The 26,531-nt window shown below is 38.7% G+C and overlaps 1 protein-coding gene across 1 annotated transcript in view; it reads right to left on the reverse strand.

The window, feature by feature from the left end:
* The window catches only part of CTTNBP2 (cortactin binding protein 2), an 81,063-nt gene extending 55,630 nt beyond the window's left edge, over positions 1 to 25,433 (reverse strand). Inside the window, 2 exon segments of the mRNA XM_027731057.2 lie at positions 13,632 to 13,739; positions 25,119 to 25,433. Of these exon segments, the coding sequence (XP_027586858.2) occupies positions 13,632 to 13,739; positions 25,119 to 25,187 (177 nt within the window). The 5' untranslated portion in view covers positions 25,188 to 25,433.
* Positions 25,434 to 26,531: the final 1,098 nt, after the last annotated feature.

The raw sequence follows: 26,531 nt of genomic DNA on the forward strand, positions 1-26,531 counted from the left end.
TGGACTGAACGATTTCTTGAGGTGCCTTCCAATCTAGTTACTTCATGATTAGTGATTTCTTCAAGGACTATTATTTTTTTAGCTTGTAGGTGCTGGTTATCTTCTCAGTTAACAAATGACAAAAATAAGCTCTCAGAGGAAGCAAACACAACCAAATACTTATTGGTAGAACATGTCTTATGTCTTGCTTTGAATCATGAAAATACTTTTGATGACTTGGAAAACAGAACTTTTAGTCTGTGATATTTTCAAAAATAAAAAATTAGTACTTAACAATCCCTAGGGATTACGCAGCTGTACGACACAAGGGAAAGGTTTATTCTCAAATTTTCTAAGTCTGCAGTCAACAAAAATCTGAAGGATCAGGCTGTAAAATAAACTGCTTCTTTTATGACTCCCTCAGGAAGCCTGCCTCCTACCACATAGAGCAAGACACCTCATTCATCCCTACACCAACTTTTTTCAAGCTACCTCAAGTTATCTGCAAGCTCCTTCACAGAAACCTCCATGTCTTAAGCTGACCTTTTGCAGGCTCTGACCCCATTTATCTGCTGGCAGATGAAGACTAGCAGCAGTGTGTGTAGGGAGAGGAACAAAAGGAGTGGAGATATCTGGATGATAGCCTGTGGGAAAAGCTGGAAATCCTATATAAGAACTGCCTGTAATCATTTGTTTCTTGCATTCCACTTCAGAAGAAAACAAAAACCTGTTTTCAGTAACCAAACTGAAAATTAAGAAGTCTAATTAGATTCTTTGCCCCTGTTACTGAAACGAGAACGTAAGGGGGCAGGGAGGCCTTCAAATAGTATCCATCTTACTGTGGACTTACAACTAAAAGCATAAAAAAGCTAGGAAAAAGAAATACTATTATTATTATTATTATTATTATACAACTAATATATAAAAAATAAGCCAAATAATGAAAACAAAAAAAATTAAGTGCATAAGTTATATTATTATTTTTATTTCCTTAATAATTTATGCTGATATTAGTTGCACACATTTACTGAAATAAGTTTTCATAATCAGATGACATAACCAGTAACAGAATATATATAACCAGCAGTGTTTTTAAAATCAATACTGCATTTTCCCCCCAGTGTATCTCAGAGTTTCCTCTTCATTTATCTGCCAAGTTCAGCAAGTCTTCCATGGAGCAACTGATGATAAACATCAAAAATAGCACTGCATGTCCTACACTGCTATGGAACAATGGAACTGAATTAAAGCTGCCCTAGAACCCTTAAACAAAATTTCCTTCCTTTCAAGAGCATTTGTTCCTCTGATTGATTTCCTTTTCCACATATATGAAAATTGTTTCAACAGATGTTGACAGGTTCATATTAATATTTTCTCTTGACATATGAATTAGGGAGTGGTTTTCTGAAACTAAACAGAACAGAAGATGAGGCAGTAAAAATGTATTTTATATGTTATGTTAAAGACGAGGGTGAGCCCTTCATTCTAAATAAAACTGAAAGGGTAATAGTTGTTTCTTTTTTTTTAAGAGGAAGATGGTTGAAAGAGAATAGGCTTATAAATCTTCTTCAGTGGCATTATATAGTTTCTTGAAATGACTTGTTGGAGCTACTCAATTAAGCAAAAAACATTTGAAAATTATAGGCCAATATTTTGTCAGGAAGTATCACTGTTTGATACCCTGATTATCTAACCGCCCAGACATTTATTTCTGAAAATAATACAGATTTTCATACTCATAATGAGCCTCAACTGATAGAAGAGACTTGAGCTCTCTGGTTACTTTAAATACCCATTTGTCATCTTGACTTTTTTCCAGGTTCAAATTTATAGTTCAAATTCATGCAAATCGATTCATAATTTGTTGCATGGAAATCCGTCAGCCATTCTTCTGAAGAACTGAAGGAAATCTGATTTCATCTCTAATCAAAAAGAGCACTTTAGCCTCCATGCTTAGCAGCTAAAAAGCCTCTTCAGCTCAGTAACAAAACATACCAAAAGCATAGCAGTAAAACTTTTACTAAATCAATGTGTTTCTTTTTAATTTAGAGCATTTAGATTTTCATATTTTCATGCTATCAAAATCTGAGTTAAAATACCATCCCACATTACTGCATTGAAATTGAATTATTAACAGGCTTTAATTATTGTAATGGAAAAATATGCAAAGTATGCATTTACCGTGCCATCATCAGACACGGTAAACACGGGTGCTCAAAGAGAAAGGGCTGTTAACTAATTCCATATCCTTCTATGATAAGGTCAACCACTTAGTGTATGAAGGGAAGGTGATGGACATAGTTTTTCTGGATTTTAGTAAGGCTTTTGATACTGTCCCTCACAGCATCCTTCTGGACAAGTTCTCCAGCTGTGGGATGAGTGGGATCACAGTGTGCTGGGTGAAGAACTGGCTGAAGGGTTGTAGTGAATGGGTCTACATCTGGCTGGTGTCCAGTCACCAGTGGTATTACTCAGGACTCAATCCTACGGCTGGCTCTGTTCCATATATTCATCAATTATCTGTATGCAGGAGTCAAATGGACCATTACAAAGTTTGCTGATGATACCAAACTGGGAAATGCTGTTGACTGTCTTGAGGACAACAGGTCTTGCAGAGGGACCTAGATAGACTGGAACATTGGGCCATGATTAATAGTAATTTAACAAGTCCAAAAGCCAGATTCTGCACCTGGGATGGAGTAACACCAGGCACAAGCATAAACTGGGGCAGGAGGGTCTGGAGAACAGCCCTGCAGAGAAGGATCTGGGCGTGCTGGCTGACAGCAGGATCAACACAAATCAGAAGCATGTGCCTGGGCAGCCAAAGAGGACAAATTCCATCTTGGGGTTCATCAAACACAGCATCACCAGCTGGGCAAAATCCTGCTCTATTTAGCATAGGAGCAGCCTCACCTGGAGTGCTGTGTGCAGTTCTGGGCCCCATGGCTTAAGAAGGATGTGAAGGTCCTTGAATGTGACCAGAGGAGGACACCAAAGCTGGTGAAAGGACTGGAGGGAATGTCCTGCGAGGAGTGGTGAGGGACTTTGGGTTTATCAAGTTTGGAGAAAAGGAGGCTAAAGGGTGACCTCGTCGCTCTGTACAACTTCCAGAGGAGGGGGAGGGGAGAGGGAGGGGCTGATCTCTTCTCCTTGGGATCCAGTGAGAGGACGTGTGGGAATGGTTCAAAGCTGTGCAGGGAAAGTTTAGACTGGACATTAGGAAGCACTTCTTTACCGAGAGCATGGTCAAACACTGGAACAGGCTTCCTAGAGAGGTGGTTGATGCCCCAAGCTTGTCAGCGTTTAAGAGGCATTTGGACAATGCCCTTGAAAACACGTTTTAGCTTTTGTTCAGCCATGAAGTGATCAGGAGTTGGACTAGATGATCATTGTTGGTCCCTTTCAACTGAACTAGTCTAATCTATTTACAATATAGATTTATTTGAGGTAGATTAAGGGGATTCCATGTTTTCAAATTATTTTCAGTATTCAACTGAAGGTAAATTGTGAGAGCAATATATATTACCTTCAAGAAGAATTTTATTCTTGCTACAACCTCTAGTGAAGAAACTGAATGAACAAATACATGTAATTCATAATTTTGATTGCTAGAATGGAACATTTTAAAGTACACACAATATTCACCCACATTGTACATTTTGGATTTTACGCTGTTTATTGAAACTTCAAAGCAATTTTCCAGCTAGAATTACCTTTGCAAACACCAAGAGAGTTACTAGTTTAAAAACTTTCATATAGCAGTCTATACTTTCACAATATGTAGCTAAAATTTTACTTTGCTATTTCAGAGAGAATTCTCTATAATCACTGTTGCTCTATTTTATCAAATTTCCCATTTATTCATAAAAATAGAATGCTGGCTTTAATAAGAGACTTAGTGCTAAGTATTTTTACTACACTGCCAGAGCTTCTAAGATGTCTCTGTCTGGGAGAGCAGCAGGTGGAAAGATCAGTCCACCAGTCACAACAGCATCAAAACAGGGCAAGAGGGAGAAAAGCATGGGAACACATACACCCAAGCATAATGAAAGTAATTGCTGCTGTATGAATATTTTCACAGGTGTTGAAAAGGACCCCAATCAAATCTCTTGTCTTATTCATAATTATTTTTTACAAATTACTATCATAATTTTTGGAAGAATCAAGAATAAACCTTAAACATTTTTTCTTTAGCAACAGTAACATGAAGAGACACACAAACCAAGCTGTATTCAGCTGCACTTTAGTGTTGCTTCAGCAAAATTAACTGTACCATTTATTAGCTTAAAGGAAATATCCTATACTTAGTTCCCTTAACTAAAAAATGGAAAATTTCAGCTAACATAATAATACAGATAGGATGACCCAGTTACATTTCTCACTGTCAGCAATGTGAGTAATGATGGCAAACAGATAGAATATTTTAAATAAGTCACTCTAACAACAAAGGCACATCTGTATAATTCACAAAGATCACAGAAATGGAGAAACAGTTACATCAATATGATGTTGGAAATTTTTATTATTATTTTTACAAATATTGTGTGTATCTGTCTCTACTCACTTCATGTTGGATTATGCAGAAAGATCAAATGAGGGAAGGAGGAATCAAGTGGGAAAGGTAAAGTAATTATCCAAATAAGAAATCAGCAGAATACTTTCAGCTAAATTAATAGTTACATGCCTGCCAACAATAAAGATATTCTGATCTTATGTGAAAAACAAAAAGAGACTATGATCAGTTTAAGAGTCGCTGCTGGAATGAAGAGTGAAAAGGATATTAGCAGTGCAAGGCCATAATGTTTTCATGGTAGAAAACAAGCCTCACAGTTTCATGCTTGTAGTCTCCAATTTTAGTACAGCCTGCAATAAGGATATTTACCTCAGTAGTAATCTTAAGCTTAGTTAAAAAAAACACAGATACAGGACTGATTTAATATGGTTTACCAAAAGTTTTACTTTGTTCAGTGCTTAATGTCCCCTTTTGGCAAATAGCAAATAACTACCATAAGAAGTGATATAACACAACTGAAAACCAGTTTTGTCAGCTATTTCTAGAAGAGGCCTTTATATGCATCAAAATATCAGGATCATTCAGATCATCCAAGTTAATCAGTCCAGGGACTGCTGCTCCTACAGTCCCAACATCTTTTGGAAAAAGTGAGACTTGGTTCCATTATAACGAAGTGTATGCTTACACAACTATTACTACAAACCCCACTAAATATAAGAAAAGCAAATACAATGCAATACAAACTAACACAAATACAATATATAAACCAGGATCAAATAGGAGCAAATCAAAATTTGAACATTAAGGTTGTATCAAACAACACTTTTTCAATTAGGTTCAAAGAGCATACTACATTACTTTAAAACTTGAAATAAACCACAGATAAGGAAATGATTCCAAACTAAGTACTTCCAAACTAATCATTTAATCTACTAAACTGTCTGAGGTTTATCCCTATTTCATTCTTTCCTTGCAATCAATATTAAATAGCTTGCAATAGTGAAATACTACTTTTTCAAAGACATGTTCAGAAAAGTACAGTAAACCATTATTAAGAAAGTAAAAGCTCTAATCATAACCAGACTCATTGAACAGGTAGAGACAAACTATATTTAGGAGCAGAGAAAATGCCTGTGCAACCACCATTAAATCAGTAAACCAAAAGTAGTAATCAGATGAGAAAGGATACAATCTGCAGATCATTAACTCAAAAATATTTATTAAAAATTATTTTAGGCGAAGAAATTGCAATCTGCAAAAACGACAACGCAAACAAGGCATTATCTGACTTCTGTTTCATGCTTCACTTCTGCCACCATGGCCAACAACTGCCACCATACTATCTACAACAATAACCTTCTGTTATACAGAGTCTAACATCTACTGCTCCTCCTTCTACATGGTTATCATTTTTCAAAGACACCTGCTACAAAACAGGCTGCCCTATCGGCTGCCAGAAACCTCTAAAGCCACCTTCTGTGTGCTCTTAGATCCACTCTGCATGGGATTCATACATAGAGGAGAAGCTCAGATTTGCATTTTAAATTCACAACTTAGCATAATTACTGCAAGTAAGGGTCTTCATAATTTATAGGTGCTGTAGCTCCCTTTGACAGATTACACTTAATATCCATGTAATTTTTCTACCTATCAGTCAATTTGAGAACAACTAAACTATAAAGATTTATTTCCCCTTCTAATCCAAAAATTCGTTCTAGAAGTACTAAGTCTTAAAGTCTTGCTGACTCTGTGCAGTAGTTCAGGATAAAAACTTTATTCATACACAACTGACAATTATTGTGTTGATAATAATTCTATTTTGATATCTAACTTAAAAATTACAGGCACAACCAAGTATCACACCATGACAAGATGCAGAAGACAACAAATAACATTAAAAGGATATGGAAGCTCTAAATGATAAATCAAATTTTTTTAACTAACATATCAACCTACAGTAGACAGAAGTCTGTCTTGACCAAGTAAAGGAAACCAGTTTGCTAGACAAAACTTAGTGGAAAGTAGATAGGTCAAAGTAGAGAAGTGCAGTTTGCAAATATCTACAGCTCTCCTTCCAATAATTTGCAAATATCTACAGCTCTCCTTCCAAAATTATTTTTTTTTTTCCAGGAAAAAAAAAATTTCATTATTGAAAATCCAGAGCTGGGCATGAAAGGCCCCACATTTTTGGACTGAAATTCCAGTATCATTCTCACTTAGCCCCCAAAAATCTAACTTAGTTACACAGTATACTGTTATAATACACTATGATATGCTCAGGGTGTCTTTTTAAATATTGCTTGATCTTCACATATGCTTACAGAATTGCAAAAGTGGTATAGAAATATGCACACTTGACAGTTACCATCAAAATAGTTCATGTTTTCAATGAAATTAAAATAAAACTATACTGTTCAGTGTTTAATCATTGTCAGCCAAAATTGAAAGATGAGTTCACTAATAAAAGCCTTCCACAATGCACATCTCAGGACTTGAAAGCAAATTCCTTTGGGGAGAAAGAGACTCCAGAAGAGCATTTTGCAATGACCTAACTGGCAGTTTCACAAGCCAGGTCTTGAATTCAAGAATTATCATAACGGTAGAAAACACTGGGGAATTTCTGGTTTTAGAAAGAGAACAGAGGGATATCAAGTTTAAGGGTTTTTTTAAATCTATACCAAATCAACTCATATTTCATACTATATTTACACAAAAAAACCTGGAAAAGGGAATTTCTAGGTACACAGTGACTGTGTCCATATCAGCAGGTAGTGCAGCACAACAGCAACAAGTTTGCAGAGCCACATAATTGGCCCTGGGAATGTGCCTATGGTCCTGCCTTTTGGAAGAAGGTCTTGCTTAGGACTAACTCTGCTCTCAGTTCAGCTTATAGAGTCTGAGGCAAATCTGTGAGGCAAATCAAAGCAAAGTTAGGTGAGAACAATGGACTGAGTTTCTTCTAAAGCACGCTTTTGGTTGGAATGCTAAGTTCACTCACACACACTTGTTACACAGATATGTAAAAAACAGCCTTTATCATAATAAACTCTAACATCTTATAAGCTACCCATATCACTATAATTTTCTAATAGAATGTTCATACAAAGAAACATTTTATCTGTTGTTTCAAAATGCAATACTTTACAAAATCAACATTCAATTTGATTATATATATTTTTTCTAAAATTAGAGCATGGTTTATAAGTTATATTGGATGATACCATTATAGCCTTGCTAATGGAATGTCTTTTCACTGCAACTAGTCATTTAGAAAATTTCTGAAACAACCTGATCATTCCAAAACAAATGATCCTCCTAAAAAGTATTAAACCCCTTTTTTGGAAGACTTGTGTTAAACTACTAAATTTCTCAGGCAATTGCATACTAATATCCTAATAGTTCTAAAATGATTAACAGGAGAACTGGAACCTGAAAACTGGCATTTAACACACTATGCATTAGCTACTTCAAAGAAACACTGTGCAAATCTAAACAGATTACTACACAGTAATCACTATACTCTCTTAAAAGCTGTTTATCCTTACTTTTAAATCTTGCATTTTTAGACTGCTTTTTAAATAAAGCTAATATAATGGGTTATTAAACTTAAATGTGTCTATGAGGTATTGTTACAGGATGCATTAATTCCTGTCTTTTGACCTATTTCATTACTTTAATATTTGTAGCTTCATTACAAAATTCAACCATTGCTCCTCAAGAACTCAGATGCTTTGCTAGGGTAATTATTATTTTATATGGATTTTCTACTTCGACATAATATAGAAACTATGATTCATTTCCAGTTCTATTGATTAACCTGCAGGCCTGTTAAAATGCTTAGATTCAGGGAGATAAAATTTAGACAGAACTAACTTCCATGGCAGAGATCTTTCTTTTCTTATCTTTTTATAAATTTATATAGTCTAACTTAAATTCTCTGAGCAGTTAGACAAAGTCTGATTTTCCCTAACTCTGTATCTGCAGTTGCTACACAGTGCTCAATAAAAGCACAAATATCTGCCTTTCCTTCAACTAAGGCCTTAATAACATTATAAATTTTCTTACTCAGCTGCCTGATTTTACGATACTACCTACTTCTGAAATGCTTGGCATTTTGTCAGATTTTGCAAAAACTGGGTAAAAGATTAAACAGGTGTTGGTAGAAACACATACATAGAAGATAAGCTTTCATGCCTTAGGAAGTTACAGTAGAAATTAAATACAGTAGGACTTTACAACATTGAAGAAACACCTACAACCAAGTTCACCTTGCCATTCACATATTGTCTTTCTGACTTGGCCATGACATACACAGAACCTGTTGATTTGGATCTCGCTTAAGCTCAGAGAAAGATATTGCTCCGCAGTAATGTCGTTGATATTGTAGTTAGTTTTAATTAAACAAAAATATATCCATCGTTGGTACTGGCAGTTGTTTTAGACACTTTTTTATTTCATTAGTGAATTTCCCATCAATCAAAAAAGTTGTTCTAAATCCATGCAATGTGGTATATTAAAGAATCTAGTATGGTAAGAATTTGCATTTTTTTGTTTACGTTAATTAATGTATACCATAGAAGCAAGTATACATTTTCAATTTACCATTCAACACCTAATGAAATCTACATAGGCAAATAAAATTATTTTTACAATAAACAGAAATCCAAACTGAATGGGGCTTTAAAATTTTAGATGAAAAATAACCTACTCATGATTTAACTTTATGAGAGAATTACCACTAAAAGCAGCATTTAGTATTTAGTTAGTTAGCTTGACAGCTAACACTAGCACATCATTTCTTCACATGCTCTTCTAGAGCAAGCAGTTACAACCACCACTTTTCAGCTGGATAAAAAATAACAAAAAATGAATGCTGTATTTGAGATCACAGTTGTGGGAGGCCAGACCTGTGCTTTGATTATGCGGCCACATTACTACCACATTAGGAATACATTATCTCCTTATTAAAGGCAGACAGTTTATTTGGATAATTGAGACAGATGAAGGCAGCAGCTACAGTTAAGTCTCCCTCCTTTTTTAACTATATGCACTCCCAATAGCAATTAATCAGCAAGTTATTTCTCATCAATGAAATAACTTCAATGATTTAAATGTTAATCCGAATCTAATTTTAATTGCAGTGCAACCATGGTCATGAAGTTACTAAAATACAGAAATAAGAGCTTCAAAAAAAGAAGTAGAGTGCTAATGAGAAAGATTTACACAAAGATTTACACGAAGATCACCTCCTTTGAGGTGAATCCTGATGCCATTCTCCACAGTAAATTAACTGTTCACTTGGAGAATGAAGCTGGAAATTTGACCCTAAGCATGACAAAGGTCTGCTTTTCCAAGGCTGTTGGTTCTCACAGGGCTGAACTTGTCTAGCAACTTAAATTGGTCTGGTTGTTAATCACTGTAACTTCTTCTAGTGCTGAAGCAGGAATCGGTTGAGAATATTATAAATGAACATCAATGTCTTGTGAAAACATGAAAGTAAACAGATGTCATCTGCATATTTCTTACAAATGCAGTTTGATTTTGAATTTTTGGTTTTGTTTCAAAAGTGGTCTTCAAGGTATCAAAACCTTACATAAAATACCATGGAAACTGCAGTACATTATGAAAAAAGACACAATAAAAAGAGTTAATTGTTATATATGACACTGGGTTTGATTCTTTCTAATTTATCCTGTGGCACAAATTCCAGTGCCCTAATAAAAATCAACACTCTAAACTTTACTAACTAAACTTATCTTCCCTCCCCACTCCCACCCTGCCTCCAGGATGACTATGATTTCTTCCTATAATGTCAAACTGCTGGCCTTTCTAACTTTTAATTTTTTATTTTTTTATTTACACAGAATAGGCAGAATGGACACTCTGCACTCTGAGCAATACCCAGTGGATAGACTTGAAATTTCCTAGTTCAATCTTTTCAAAGTCAAGTAACAAACTCTGAAGCATTTCTTCTTTAGTCTCACTGGACTGCACCCTTTTGAAACAAAGCTTTAAATAGGCAGGAAAAAGTAATGCAACATCTTAAAAGTGCTAAATGAGAAGTTAGTAGGCATTTTCTCTGATGTAGACTGTGATGATATGACATGTATACCAAGAAAAAAAACCTCTTTGGCACCGTAAGAACCATGTCCCTGTAAGACTCAGCCTGAAAAGAAATCCTACCAATGGATATTGAAGGTAGGCGTGGGGTTTTTTTACATAACTGGCTTTCTAGACAGAGAAAAAAACCCACAAGATCTGCCTCAGATCTTCGGTAAAGCACATGATACAGATTCACAAAATTAGTGATGTGGTAAACAAGAGAGATCAGTGTAAGAATTTATACAGTGGAAAAGGACAGACTAATACAGACTAAGTGCAAATTAAGAGTAGTACCATGTGAGTCAGTCTTCAATTATATTCACTATTATCAGCTCTTATCAGCTCTTTCGTGATCAGTCAAGGCTGATTACCTTTTGTGCCAAAACTTTTCAGGAGAGGTATTTACAATAGATATATAAGTACTATTTATTGCACAATTTTTACAAATGCTCCGTGAAACCCTGCAAAATTAGTACAGATAAGGGCACACACATTTAGGAATGATGTAGTTAAGCTTACGTCATTATTGAGAAAAATCTGAAATGACACCACCACAAGAATGAACAGAGGATGAACAGCTTTTAAGAGAAGATTAAAAGATCCAGTTCTGTAGTCTTGCAAAACAACCAAGACCATATAAAAACTGCTTAATAAATGTATATGCCAGTGACTTTAAGCTGACAGGAGGATCACCTAAGAGGAAAAGAAAACATACACATTCTCTAGTATAGGGTTGGAAATTTTCAGGCTGTGACCTGTCATAGAAATTAGGCTTTGAAACAGCCCTGAACTACTAGTAGGATTACAAAAACCCCACAACAAAACAACTCCTGCAAAAATACTCACAAACTTTCCCTAACTTTGAAACAGACCTTCATCTCTTTTTGAAACAACAACTTAAGTCTTTTCTCTTATATGAAAACCATTTGTTTCTTGCTTCAAGGATATGCAAACTACGTATGCCAATGTATTGAAGCAAATCAAAGTATCAAATTTGACACAATTCCAATGGAATTCTCTTGTTACACACTTTTATAAAAGTGTATAACTGGCTATCTAGTTGCTTACTTTGTGTGCTACTTGGAGACTCTAACTTGCTAATACTGCAGACTTGTGCCTTCCCAAATAAGAAGCCAGAAGATCCGAAAGTATTATACCACAACATATCAGTCAACAGCTCTTCAGCAGGTATAACTTCCAAGTTTCCCAGTACTAGTGCAGGTAGCCAGGCAAGCCTTCAGGAAGATTTGAGTTACACATGGACTTTGTTTAGAGGAACTGAAAATTGACACGCAGGAAAAGAAAAAAAAAACAACAAACCAACCAAACAAAATCCAGCCAAACAAAAAACCCTAAACCCCCAATTTTCAGCACCTATATAACTCATGTGAAATTGACCTACTTTTTATATTAATCTATATTAATCATCAAAACCCACTGCGTACATACTACCCATTTCAGCAGGTGCATGTGAATCTCATACAGACTTTTTCATTCCTGGGACTGTGCAAGTTTAATGTTTACTATCATGAAATGTTTACTGCATTTTTCTTTTTTCCCCCTTTTTTTTCTCCTCCCTTTTGCTCAACTTCAACACATACATTCTTTGGTATGTAGTGCAGCAGCTTGTTCATGAATATATACTAGAGAAAATTGCCTGAATATAATCTCTGCATTCCTTCAAAGTTAGAAGAGTCAAAAAAAAAAAAAAGATTCTGGATGTGCTGTGTACACTGTTTCCACTTCCACAAAACCTTAACTGGCAGGCAGGGAAAATAAAAAATCCTAGGCCAAGCAAAGGAGCTGTGAAATTGTAAAACAGCTAGATGAAAAGGCAGTGCATTTTAACATACGCATATAACTGAAGGCCAAACACCAAATAACTTCAAAGGACAGTAATCCCCCAGAAGAATATTGCTTCCAGTGTCTTATTGTTACTACAAAATGAAAATTGTATTTTATAAGAGAGGTTTATACCCATAAAGTCTTCACTTATTAATGCAAGTACATCAATGACAGCTAGTTTAAAGCTCTATTTGCAACAAGAGATCTGAATCCATCACAAAACAACTTAAAACTGAATAAAAATGCATTTACAATTGTTACTGTGACATTACAACTGAAAAATGTTCCCACACTGCTTGATAATCATTACACATATTAATAAAAGCTAGTATTAGATATATGTTATTATACTGAGGTTTTACTTTACAATATCTTAAAGGGCACAATTTCCCTCTGTCCTGTGAAGTTATAAATGTTTTCAAACCATGTAAGACTCTTTTTCTCCCTAAACCTATAGTTTGTTTGGCAGGTCTGTTAAATTTTATTCTGCTACAGATTGACTTTAAAATCAATACAGTCATTAAAAAAATCATATTTTGATTAAAAGGCAGTTTTGTTTGTACATTTCCAGTCAACTTTCTAAGCTGCCTTTCAGACTGTAACCTTCTGAAGAAGAAAACTAACCTTTACAGGCACCTAACACAGTAAAAATCCTACCAAATCTTGCAAGCACAGTTAAGAGTGTGCTTGTGCTCATATTTCACCTTTTATTAAAAAACAGAGGCAAACAAAAAAAAAAAACACAAAACCTTTTCCCTAAGTGGATGTGACTATCTGATTTTGTCCTTCCTTCCATCTCACAGAAAATGAAAGCACTGAATAGAGCAATACAATCAAATACAGACCATTAGAACAAATTATGAATGGACTGAATTTTCCTTTGAAGATATTCCTTCCTTTCACAAATAAAGAGTCTAGAATATAAAAGATTTTAAAGAGGAAGTAATTTTGCAGTTTTTTCACTTATTTCTTTGAAATTTTTTTGACATTTTATAGAAAATTACACAGAATTACTGAATGGCAACAATTAAACAAGAACATATTTTGTGATTACTGAGATTTACTCAAACTAAAACTTTAAAATCACAATTTACTCTTCCACTAATAATATTCTGTGTACAATACAAGGGAAGTGGCAAAAGAGAATTTAAAATAAAGCCAAAAACCAAATGACGACAACCCAGTAACTTACCCTCAAGGCTTCAATCACAAGGTCTCGTGCTTCTAGTTCTCCTTCCATTATACTCAAAAGCATTCGCAATTCTGCCTTGCTCAGGTTATCCACATCAAACTCTCTTGTCTGTAAGAAATAAAACACTGATAAGCACATTGACTACACCAGTTGCTGCAGATTTGAAACCCAGATACACGAGCATCCATCTATAGATGTCAAAAGTTGAGGTGTCTTTATGTGTACTACATAAAGTCAAAATTATTAGCAAATAGTCTGATTCTTTTTATTTGAAGGGAAGAAATTAAAGCTCTCCCGTATGATATTGTTTCAAACTGCACTGTTGCAAGGAATCGATCCTGCAAAGTTTTGTGAATGGTAAGGGTGACATGGTAAAGCAGCTAACTTTGTGACTGACAATTCCTGTATGCAGCTTCACAGAGGCTGAAACAATTCAGCAGACCTGAAATAGCATATCAGGGAGAAAGGCAAGAGAAAAGGAAAGGACCTTAACCACAGCACGTCTAATCCACCTGTGCAAACAGCTACCAAGTCATCACCATATACTGGCCTGATTATGAATTTCTGAAGCACAATTTGTGAAAAGACAAGAAATCTTATGTGTAGGTTTTATTTGCAGTCCTATTTCTGTGGATGAAGGGAACAGTTCAGGTTTAAGAGGCACTGACAAATGATGGTTCATAGCAACAATATCTTCTGACTCCACAGTTACCAAACCAGTGTAAGTCTGACAGCCACCCTGAGCAAAACAAGAGAATGAGTTTATACTGATAAGATCATCCACAATGCTAACACAAGTAGACACTTAATGAATTTAGAAGGGAATTACTTGCAGGGACATAAAACAATTTTTATTCCATGTACTAGATTCAGCTGCCTAGATTGATTTTCAATATGCTACTCTCTGCAAGGGAAACATTAGAATCTTTGCTATGATGTAGATGGGTCTCCTAGAAAAGCCCTGTGATGCAAACACTCAGCTATCTTCAGTATGAAGTAATCTGTTGCCAAATTAGGTGAACAGTGTATCTGGATATACTATTTTCCTTGAGGGACGTAAAAGCTAAGCATTCAGCTACTCAGGAGTTTAAGTACAGCACAAAAAATAAGTACATTTCTAATTTCTCAAGGCAAGAGGATAGCACAACAGTTATTCTTCCCTCAGGTTAGACAACCATAGATCAAAAATACCCAAAAGCTATAACTGTGTTAGATTTACTGGGTTCCATTTTTACTTTGTAGTTAAAACACACAGAGGTGCACAAATGGCTAGTGAGAACTGTATGCCAGAACTTCAGCTATTTACATTCAATGTACATTTGATTAAGCTTCTCCATTTAGGTGAACAACATGGATCAACAAGAGGAGCAATAATTTCACAGAATCACTGAATGGGTAAGGTTGAAAAGGACCACAGTGGATCACCTGGTCCAACCTCCCTGCTCAAGCAGGGTCATCCTAGAGCATATCGCACCAGATTGTGTCCAGACGGTTCTTGAATATCTCCAGTGAGGGAGATCCACACCTGGACTGGGCAACCTCTTCCAGTGCTCAGTCACCCACACAGTAAAGAAGTTCTTCCTCATATTCAGGTGGAACTTCCTGTCCATCAGTTTCTGCACATTGCCTTGTGTCCCATTGCTTGGCACCACTGAGAAAAGCCTGGCTCCATCCTCTTGACACCCTCCCTTCAGATACTTATATACATTGATGAGGTTCCCTCTCGGTTGTCTCCTTTCCAGGCTGAACAGGCTCAGTTCCCTCAGCTTGTCCTCATAAGAGATGCTCCAGTGCCCCTTATTCCTATTAAGCATAGCTGTTTTGAGGACAGGGCCATCCATTCTAACCAAAATTTTTAGACTGAACAATAGTTATCCTCTATTTTTTGCTACCTGGGTCCGCTATTTCTCTAATCCAAAATATACCTCTTAGGTTCCATGCCAATGGATCAAGAAAAACAACTGGTTTCTCTGAAGGCTTTCTTCCAATATATGCTGCAGCAGTTTCTCACAGTGCTTCTCACAATTCTATACAGTGCTCACTGATCTAAGGACATATACAAAGTGAAAAGTTACTACACTTACACAGTTCCTCATGTAATCTACTGTCAATTCACTAGATTTCACCTTACAGGCTGCAGCAGATTTCCCTCTCAACATTTCTAATTATTAAATTTAATTCAGTCAGATAGTAGGACCCACTCTCCCTCGTCTATGAACCACTTCATGAAATCTAATAGCTCAAGGATAGGAACTGATTTATTCATACAACTTCCTTTGTAAAAGAGGAAAAAATCTTCATTTTTCAGATGGTAAACTGATGCAGAGATAGCTTTTTCCAAACATATAAAGTAAGTAATATAAAATATAATATTCAGTAACAATCTTTTAAGTCCCCATTCAATGGTTTAATCACTACCTTTCCTTTCTAAAATATACTTGTCTGTCCTGACAACAAAAAGTCACCCACAGTTTCTGATAGACAGGGACAAAGTTAAGAGGGGTATCCACAAAAGTACAGTACAAGAAACATGATCCTAGTCTTTTGCCCAAATCAGTAACTCCAGCCTGTTAGGAGGTATAACACAGGACAGCTCTTTGTCAAAAGACTGTACATCACAGGTGAAACTCCTAATTTCTGCAGTCTTCCCTAAGACATAAATGAAAACATTTTTCCATTCTTAACAAACCAGAGATGTTCCTCAACATATGTGATGCAGTGATGAGATTTTTAACTACACATTTGATCAAATAATTACATAAAATTTTGTTCAAGTACACACGAACATATGAAAAGACAGCAAAAACTAGAAACTAAGAGTGCCCTCTGGTAATTTATGGTTAGATATAAATAAACACACAGAAATGTTTATAGAAAAACATACCAACAAGATACGTAACTTAGGTTTTATATTTTTAATTTTAAAAACTTGAAATAAGAACTAGCAAAACCACTGTCTATATGAACAGTTCTAGCATATCCGACTAAAAACCTGCTTACCCGAGCATCTTGGCTCCAAAAGCAGACAATAATGGATGCCTTGAAATCAACACTAGAACAAGACAAGCCCATAATGATATTTCCCAAAATACTCTCCTAACCTCAAGCAATATGCAGCTAATTCACCTTCTGAGCCAGAAATTGTCATTTTGCATGTAGCAGTCCTCAGCTGACATATCTGTTGTGAGTTTGCCCCCTTGCTTTTTGAATCTCTATGTAATCCACAACATTCCACAGCACAACTACACATTATATGTAGAACCACCACCTTTGCTGTCAGTCTGCCAGCAGCTACTTTTGTTTGATGCCCTCTGATCTTTAAGCACAAGAAACGCAACCTATTATTACCCACACTCTCCATGCTACACACTCCACCAGACAAGTCTTCACATACATATGAAGAACAAACAAAATTTCCTGAAACTGTCCACAATCAACCAGAAAAGACCCATAAACAGAAAGGGTACTTTTTAGAATGAAGACAAACACCATCATTTTTCAGGTCTTGCTTATGAATAATTTTATTCCCACTGAAGCTTTTTTTTCATAACTGCATTTGACAAATTCTGAAATTGGAATGACATCTTAGTACTTTAAGGACGTCTTAGACTTGTTCACTATGGATAAGCAAACTTGAATCCACTCACACGGGGTAGGAGTGTGCATGGTAGTCACTGAAGACGCTACCACACCTTCTTCCCATGCACATCTCTGAATCAACACTTACAGAGCAGCAATGTAGCCTTTCCTAACTAGACTAAAATATATTGTTTAAAAAAAACCTAACATATTCTCAAGCATAGTTGTAAAAATATCTTTAAGGCATTTGAGTAGATAAAGCATATGATGAAATGAAACTATCCTCCCTCTTAAACACTCTGTGACATCTTCTGGGAATCAAGATGTCAGTCATGGTGGGCTTGTCCAAAGTTCTTATTCAGAGGGAGCACTGCTTGGCCAAATCATAGAGAAAACTGCTGGTCAGATCTAGAAAAGTAATCTTCCTAACATCTTCCAGTGGAGTAATAAATCTTAGATCTCTAGAAAATAAAGACTGCGTTAGTAGCTGATGGCTTATGTGTCACCTAGGGTTTAGCTACAATACCTCTGGTAGAATGCCAAGCTGTAACAATTTAACCAACAGCTTAACAACTATGTAACCAAGCCAGGCATTGTATTGGTTTTATAACAGGGATATTTGAACATGTTGTCCCAGGGAGACATTTGGTAAGAACAACCAAAACACAAGATAATTTTTTCTCTACCTCTTTCATATTTTAAAATGTCTGGTTGATTTGATTTATAAGAATAAAGTACCCTAAAAAGACTACTTCATTTCTCTATGTCTCTAAAACTTCACGTTATTTTTCAGTTTTGCAATGGGTGTACGTTGCCTGGCAGCAAGTGCACCGACAATAGAGCAAACTGCTTATTACCTAAAACTCATTCAACTACCTGTGTTTGCACCACAAAAACAGTACAGGCAAAATGATACTAGCATTGTTAAGACTAAAAGAAGTTCTGCCATGAACCAAAAAGAAGAAAAAAGCATCAATTCTGAACAAGAGAAGGACTACTCAGGACAGCAGTGATCAAACTGGACACACGCTTTACCACCTCAATCGCCTTTGGAAAAGATGGAAAGAGGATGGAATTGGAAGGTCACCATGAGGCACGGGAACAGAATGGACTCCTTCCCACAAGCATACAAACTTAGAAGTAGAAACAGTAAAAGTATTTATGGTTAAATTCATCACAGCGCTCTCGCTAAAAAAAAAAATAGAAAATAATATTGTGAGGGATTGGCAGTGCCAAAAGTTGGTTTTGCTGACCTAGCCCAGCTGATGGTACTGGCAATCTCAGGAGCTAAAAGTTCTGTTCATTGTGCTATCGCAGGAACTGTTAAAAACTCCGCTGCCTGCAACAGAGGCCTGAATAGACAGTTAAAGTATAAAAACCTCAACTTTGTACTCTCCCTAAACAGAACACAAGTTAGCTGTGAATTAATCACAAATGACCATAGAAAACAAGCTCCTTCTTGCTCAGAAAGCTTTTTAAAATTGGAAGCGGGTAATAACCCAGGACTTGGGAAAGAAACTTATGGAACATAATTGAGGGCTGAAGTGGAAGGGCGGGAGTTGGGCTGGGAGAAGTATAAAAATGGTGTACAAGAAAACACATAGGGAAAAGCTGTCAAAAAAATATAGTCCTTTCAGAAGGAAAGGGAAAGATACATATCTACATTTGTAGATACATATTTTATATTGAGTTCCAATCAAGGTGCATCTTGAGGATTCAGAAAGTGGCCTTCCAAGAGAAGATTCTAAAGATAAAAATGGTTTGCTATTACCTATTAGGCTATACAAAGTAAACTTCTTGTATAACAATGGCCTCACATCTGTCAGACCCATGAAACAACTGCACCAGGGAAACAACCATGATTCATATGTTTTACAACATCAAGTATATCCCCCAGGTACAACTCATCTGACTAAGTATAAATATCTATTTTGACTAAGTCTCTTTAGTTGCCTATGGAGAAGAATTAGTGGGATTTGAAATGTCCCAGGGATAAGAGATAGCTTTTTAGGACAGGCAGATATGATACAGAACTTACGAGAATCATCCACGGCAACTGGACCAGCAGCAGAAGGCTAGCTAGGATACCCCAGAGCATCATATAAAGGCCACTAAAGGAAGCCTGCAAGATTGGACCAAGACATCTAAAGGTGGGTGCCTTCAATGTATGTTTGCAAGTGAGGTACCTAATGGTATCAGCTATGTAAGTCAGGTACCTCATGTCCCTTTTAGGGACCAGCCTAGTCAAACAGACAAAAAAGCTAATCAGCTAACCGGCCACCAGAACTATTTGCTCATGGCTCCACTGACTGTAACAGGATATTAAACACTGTACATACATATAGACACCTAAATTTAAGTGTCTTGAACCACATCCATACCTCCAAGAGCCAGCTGTCTAAGTCACTTCATTCAAAATCAGAGTTCACAAACTTATTTCTAAACCGGGTTATTCCTTCTAACCACTTACTTCACCCCACCAACTATAAAAGGAAGTGGGTATGTGGTCAAATGAATCCTAGCCCTTTTCTAATAAAGAAAACTCTGCAAACAGAGAAACTGATAGAAGAAGTGGTTATAATATCACATAGTATTCATGAACACTTCAGGGAAATCCACAATTTATTGCTTTAGCTGTGGAAGGCTTGTTCTTTAGTCTGAAACTAGGGTAAGAATCTATGATCCCACATTTCACCAAAATACATGTCCATTTCCCACCTCACCTAAGACGAACTTAAGAAGTAAGATATGACCTTTAGGAATGTTCTTAGCAACAGAAACAAATATGAAGGCAGAGAAATATCTTCGAAGGAAAAGCAGTGTTGCTGAACTTGCTCCTCAACTATCATGGAGTTTCTTGCTGAAGAGACTATCATCTGATGCTAACATTCAAGACTCATATATAATTTCACAGTAACACCTGAGGGATCATGAAGTCACTGTATATGCATTTAATTATGCCCACCCATTAGCTCAATGACTTTTATTGGACTGTTCACCACCTGAAGTTACCTGCTTGCTCTGCACTCCTCTTCCCAAGCACAGTTCCCTTGCTTTCTGGTTTTTTTCAAAGGTTTCCTTTAAAAGGTATGGGGGAGGTTTTGTTTAGCTGTTTGTGGGTTTTCTTGGCTTGAACTAACAGCAAAACCTTTAACAGTTTCAACATTAACCATAAATATACTATACCTCAGAGCTGGGAAATTTATTTTGGAAACAAGAAAAAACCCAGCCCCCAAACCCTCCAAAATTAGTAAGACATTGACCTTTATACATACCCAGATATTGTCACAGCTGTTAAAACATGTTTGCAATCTATTAACAGCCACAAAGGTACTTCATTATTTTTATTCCAGTGCAGGTTAGGTAACTACATGGGGTTTTTTTATGGATCTAGGCCCATAAACCTTCAATAATCATGTTTAAATTCTTACTTAGATTTAATGGGTAATTTCTATTCAGCAAGTTGCTTTCAGATAAGTCACTTTTAAGGCAAATAGTATATGATTAGGTACAGATATGGGTACACACTGTTGAAGCTATCTCGAAGTGTTCCAGAATTTTACATGTTATTTTGGGCTACAAGAGAACTGAAAGAGCAATGCCCAAGAAAGCTTTAATTTACATATTATTTGTGAATTAAAGGTACATACCAGTACATCTTCCCTAAGCCTAATTGACACCTTCTGGTTTACATATTCAAGAATTATACAGGTATTGTAAATCAGCTGATCCCTTTCTTGGGTAGGAGCAGGTGCAGAGTCAGACCTCAGACTGCTGTCTTCCTGACCTCTTTCCTTCCTGTCCCTATTTCCATCTCTATTCCTATCCTGCTATATCCCCTCTGAGGCCAAAGCAATGCTTACATAAATGAAGTCAAAGGGTTGGGAAAACAAGAGAACTGCATCCTACAGCTTTGCACCTCCATGCCACTTTCACACATCCAGCTCAGAGCATTGCCCCTCTGTACTTCACCTCTAATGACAGACAGTGTAACAAGTCCACATTTGAAAGAGAAAGGAACATTTACTAAGTGGTCTACATTCTGTGGCTTTCTTTTCTCATCCCCAAAGATCTTCACAACACAGGAAGAGAGGATGTGCTGCAGGTCATGGAATAGAAGGCACAGGAAAGGCAGTGCCATAGTTTGGAGAAGAGGGAGGAGAGAAAGAAAGGAGGTTTGAGGTATATCACTGCAACATGGATCAAGACCGATCTCTCATCACAGAGGAGCAGCAGGGCTAAAATAGACAGAACTGTGCTCTCTCTGCATCTCACCTACATGCTGAAACACCACAACAGCATTGCACATCTCACTAGAAGAGAATAACTTCTCTGAACAATAACACTACACTGAAAACTTGTATTCAGATGAGCACAGTGGTAGTCAGTCCTTTTGCAGGTGACCATTTTCCAGGATGTAATCTCTAATAAGACAGAGTCTTTGCTTTTCAAGGCTATGGTCTCATTTTCTGCTACTTGCAGTATTCTCCAGATAAGAATCTTTCCAACTGATCGAAATCAGGCTGTATAATTGATATGATCAAACCATAATTTAGCATTTCACTATATTGACCAGAATGGCAGTTCTACTATGAACACTCTTACAGATCGATAGATAGTGAATATACCAAGCTAAGCATAAAATACCCCAAAATGTCACCTCAAAGTGTCAAGGACTTTCTCTTCACTTATCTTTTTTTTTTTTTTACTATTGATAGTTTTTTATGTAGCGTAACTTTTTTGTACTGTTGCGTGACCCACAGCAACCCAGAGTTATCCTTCGGCGTGTGCACACATCATTCTCAATGTAATTTTCACTGATGAAGACAGCAGCAAAATCCCTACACATTTTAGAGGAGTCAAGATTCCACTCTATCAATATCCATTATATGTACAGCTTTACAGACAGTAGAAGGTACTGTCTTTGAGGGAAAAATAACATTTATGCTTTTGATCACTGGTCAAGCAAAATAAAACGCAAAATTTTACTGAATAATTTTAACAAACTTTACGATTGACATAACAGGCTTTTCATAGGCTTTGTTACAGCTACACTAAAGCTATCGTGTGTGACAAGCCAACCCTCTAAGCACAGCAGGCTGATGTTCAATGTTTCAACAAAAAGGCTGTCAAATTGGATTATTTCTTGCTACTATATAATCATTATTGGTAGACATTATGCAGATGGAAGTAATTCAGAGATGTTTTAAAACACACACAGAAATGTTTTCTCTCAATTCTAATCCAAATTGCACCAACATAATTTCCCTGACTTCAGTGCAATCATGCTGTGCAGGTATGAAAAAGGACCAGAACCACTCCCCTGCCATTCTTCCTTGCTATCCTTACAATGATAAAAATACCAGTATTTTGTGAGAAAGAAGTGATGGGTTTACCAAATTCTGTGCTCCATCCAAGGAAACTCAGAATGACAAGATTATCAGCCTTGTTCTTACACGTAACACATTATAAAACAGTCTAGGTTTTTTCAGTCAAATTCCCTGGTGAATGCAAAAAAGGAGGGAGGGAGGCACTTTCATTCCTTTTCTACAGTGCTTCTAAAAAGATCAGAAACAGTCTTTTTTTTCCAGTAATGTTACTGATAGTGTATCAAGACACAATAACGGTATTTAGTATCAGGAAACCCTACGGTATGTCCTGTGTTACACACTTTCTGCTTACACCATAAAATTTAAACATTAACACATTACTATTACAAATACTGTTCTCGTAGCTTTTTACTGCACCATTTCTGCAATCAAGATTCTGACAACTAAAAAAAAAAAAAAGGCCAACAAAAAACCCCAACACAATACTTCGTTATAAGTTGAAGTTTAGTGTGAATTAAAAGATATTCACCTAAATGATTACTGTTATCCAAAAAGTAAGCAAGGTGATCCAATTCATAATTCTGTATCTCGAGTTTAAAGACAGAAAATAAGCTATTCATACTAATCCCTTCAAAAGAAATACTGGAGTATTGTGAACATCTTTTTAAAATAATTTCATTACACAGAGATGTTCCTTTTACTTTCCTGTACAAGAGATAAAATTAAATCAACAATATAATGCCTAAATTGGTAAGGGAAAAAAGATAAAAAATACTATTAAATATTTAATGACTGAAGGCAAATTACAAATTAAAGCAATAATTTTTGAAAATATACTTTGTTATGGCTCAAGAATGGGTATTATTTTTGTTAGGGAGCAACATCCTAGCATCTCTTCAGTTTTAAAAACAAATTTTAAAATCAGTGTGCAGTGTAGAGCTATCACTCCTACCTTTCACAATGAGAACACCAAATTGCATGAGTGGCTTATATTGCATTGTCTAACAGGGCAATGTAGAAGTGCTACTTGATGAAAAGCTATTAATTTGAGTCTTTAAAACTGAAAATTAAGGCAGTATTAATATGAGTATACCAAAGAATTTAGCATAAATATTTTTGGTCGAAACCAGGGCTTTAAAATATTTGTTTGCTTTTATGAATTTTTATCTTAATATTCATTTATGCCATGGTTATGCCATTGTTTTAAAAGACAGATGTTATAAATATTCACTCTGTAAGGTTTACTTTTTGTAAGTAAAACTCAATTTCCACAACACTGCAGATTTTAAAACACACAAGAACAATTAAGTACACAGCTGGAACAAGGTTTCAGATAAGAAGTAGTGCCTGTTTGAAAGTAAACAAGCCAATAAAAAATAAAATGCCAGCAATAACCTAAATTTCAGAGAAACTAGTGTCCCCTCCCTTCGGGGATCATCGCCTTGAGGAACGATCCCAAGCAGAAGGCGCACCACCGCGATTTTACTGTCCCGAACTTTGCATATTTCTACGAGGTCGAGCATCTACAGCCTGACCCTGGACCTGCGGCTGCCAGCCAGGTGAGTACCAGGGTCTGGTTCGCCCGGGAGGTCCCCAGGCAGGCTGGACTACGCCAGGTCTGGGATGCGCCGGGCGAGGGAGAGCTGCCGGGTTGAGAGGTGTCTGCCAGAGCAGAGGCGAAGAGCCGGGGCCCACCGGAGGCGCAAACCTATGGAGGGGACGAGCCCTGCCTCCCTGTCTGGGGTCGGGGAGCCCAGCGCTAACCCAGGGGAGTGCAGCCTCCCCGCGGCACCGCTATAACCACCGGCTGGCACCGCACCGCATCCCTCCGCCTCCCTTCCAGCGGCCTCCCCACCCGCTGAAAGGACACACCGGCAGGGAGGGAGGTTCTGCTCAGCTTTTGGAGATATTTTAAGCGGGGCGCCAGATCCTGCCCCTGGGGCGCGGGCCCGGGAGCGGGGACGTTTCCGCACACCCGGCTCGGGACGGGGCCTTGGGGCGGGGGAAAGGACGGTGCCCCAGCGCCGAAAACGCCTCACAGGAGGAAGGTGAAAGCCAAGCGCCTTGCGGTCCCGGCAAAGGGTTAATGAGCAACATTTCCCCCCCCACCCCGGTCTGACAGGTCCCGGTGCCCCGGCCTCTGTCAGCACCTCAGCCCGCCGGGAGAGCCGGAGCGCAGCCCCCTCGCTGTTGGAAGCGGCGGGAAAAGGGAGGCGGGTGCGAGAGAAAAAAGACGCGGAGAGGAGCCCCCTCCGTGTCCCTCACGGGCGCCGTACACCCACCCCGCGCCGGAGCAGCGTGAAGGAACAATGGGGGAGAGAACCCGCCGCCCCCGCTGAGGGAAGAGAGAGGGCAGCGGGGAGGGAGATCCCGCGCCCCTCTCTGATCTTGCCCGGGGCGGGACGGGGCTCGGCGGCGGCGGGTCCCGCAGCGAGCCCCGTCCCGCCCCGGGGGAGAAGGAGGGCGGAGGGACGGAGCGGGGGAGGCAGGTCTCCAAGCGCCGCTTCGTCCCAAACCCACGGGGAGCCCTCCTCGCTCCAGCTTAGGTCGCACCCCCCTCTCCCGCCAGGCCGGTTACCGCTGCCGTGGCCGCCGAGTCCTCCTGCCCGCCAGAGCCCGGCTCGCCGCTCGCTCCCTCCGTCGCCATCTTCCCACTGTATTGGCTCCAGCGCGGAGCGCGGTGCGGAGCCGAGTGGCGGATCCGTCGCCGCCAGGCGCTTAACCCGCTCCCCGCCGGCAGCGAGCCCGCCGGGAGCGGGGGCGCTTAACCCCTGCGGCGCCGCGCAGGCGAGGCTGCCGAGCCGAGGCGCCCCTGCGCCGGCCGCGGCGAGCGACTCCCGCCGGCGGGCGCTCGGACTTCGCCACCCACCCGCTCCCCGTCCGCCATGCGGCGGCCCGGGGCCGGGCGGAGGGGGAGCGAGACCCCGCTGCGGGCGGCCGGCGCGCAATGGTGGCGGAGGGGAGTGTCCTCGCCACCGCGCTACCCGGGCCCCACGCAGGCATTGCTCTCCTCCCTGCCCTCCCCCGCGTCTTGGCAGCAGGAGAAGGAAAGGAAAGATTATGGACGGGGCAAAAAAAAAAGGGGGGTTGCAGTGGGGTTGGCTTAACTGATCAGTGAGATCCTTAAACCAGATGAAGTCTTTGAGAGTCATCTGTCCCTCCCCGTGCCCTGTGGAGGGATTTGGGGGAACATTTCTGCTGCCAGCCATTGCTTGCTGGATTATTTTCAAGGCATATTTTCAGAGCCTGTGTAAGGGTGGACCTCCAACGTATCAGGCCCAATGCTTTGGCACCTCTCAGACCCAGTGCTGAAGCCCACCCTGATTGGGTTGCCCTTTGCCATTCCAGGCAGGTACCAAAGCTGAATCCTGTTCTAACACCTCCAGAGGAAGGTTTTGGCAGCTGAGCTGAACCCACTACCATGCAGGCTCAATGTCCTCCACCCAGGAGCACCCCTCCACTTCTGCTGCACTGCCCATCTCCAGATTCCGCAAAGTCTGCTTTGCTCTCGCAATGGGGACCTATACCAAGACCAAATCCAAATGTACGCTCCACTGGAACCAACTTTACATCCATTATAAGCTGGATTTGCGACACCGTTTGCTCTGCAGCCACACATAACTTCCACAAACAGCAGGCTCCTCTGAGCCTTGTCAGGCTCCTCTTTCATAGGCCTGCCTAAAGTCTAGACTCATGCTGGACTAACTCCGTTGGCACCGTGACCAGACAGAAGTGGACCAATGCCTTGATCAAAGACAGCAAATGTTCTTCTAAGCATGCTGTTCCTAAGGATGGAAGTAAAAACATGCATGAACGTTTCCCCTTTACATTACCAGAAAGGGAACTGATGAGTGACTAGTACAATAAACTCCAACCGTAACGTAAATGTGCACTGAACAGCATGAGCAGAAAGCAGTGTATAGGATCCATCATGGGGCATATAAAATCGAGTTAAACAGATATTTTCTGGTTTAGGGTTTGTTTTTTCTTT

The sequence above is a fragment of the Pipra filicauda genome, unplaced genomic scaffold (genome assembly GCF_003945595.2).
Source record: "Pipra filicauda isolate LSUMZ 115617 unplaced genomic scaffold, ASM394559v2 scaffold210_size2929891_pilon, whole genome shotgun sequence".
NCBI classification, from domain to species: domain Eukaryota; kingdom Metazoa; phylum Chordata; class Aves; order Passeriformes; family Pipridae; genus Pipra; species Pipra filicauda.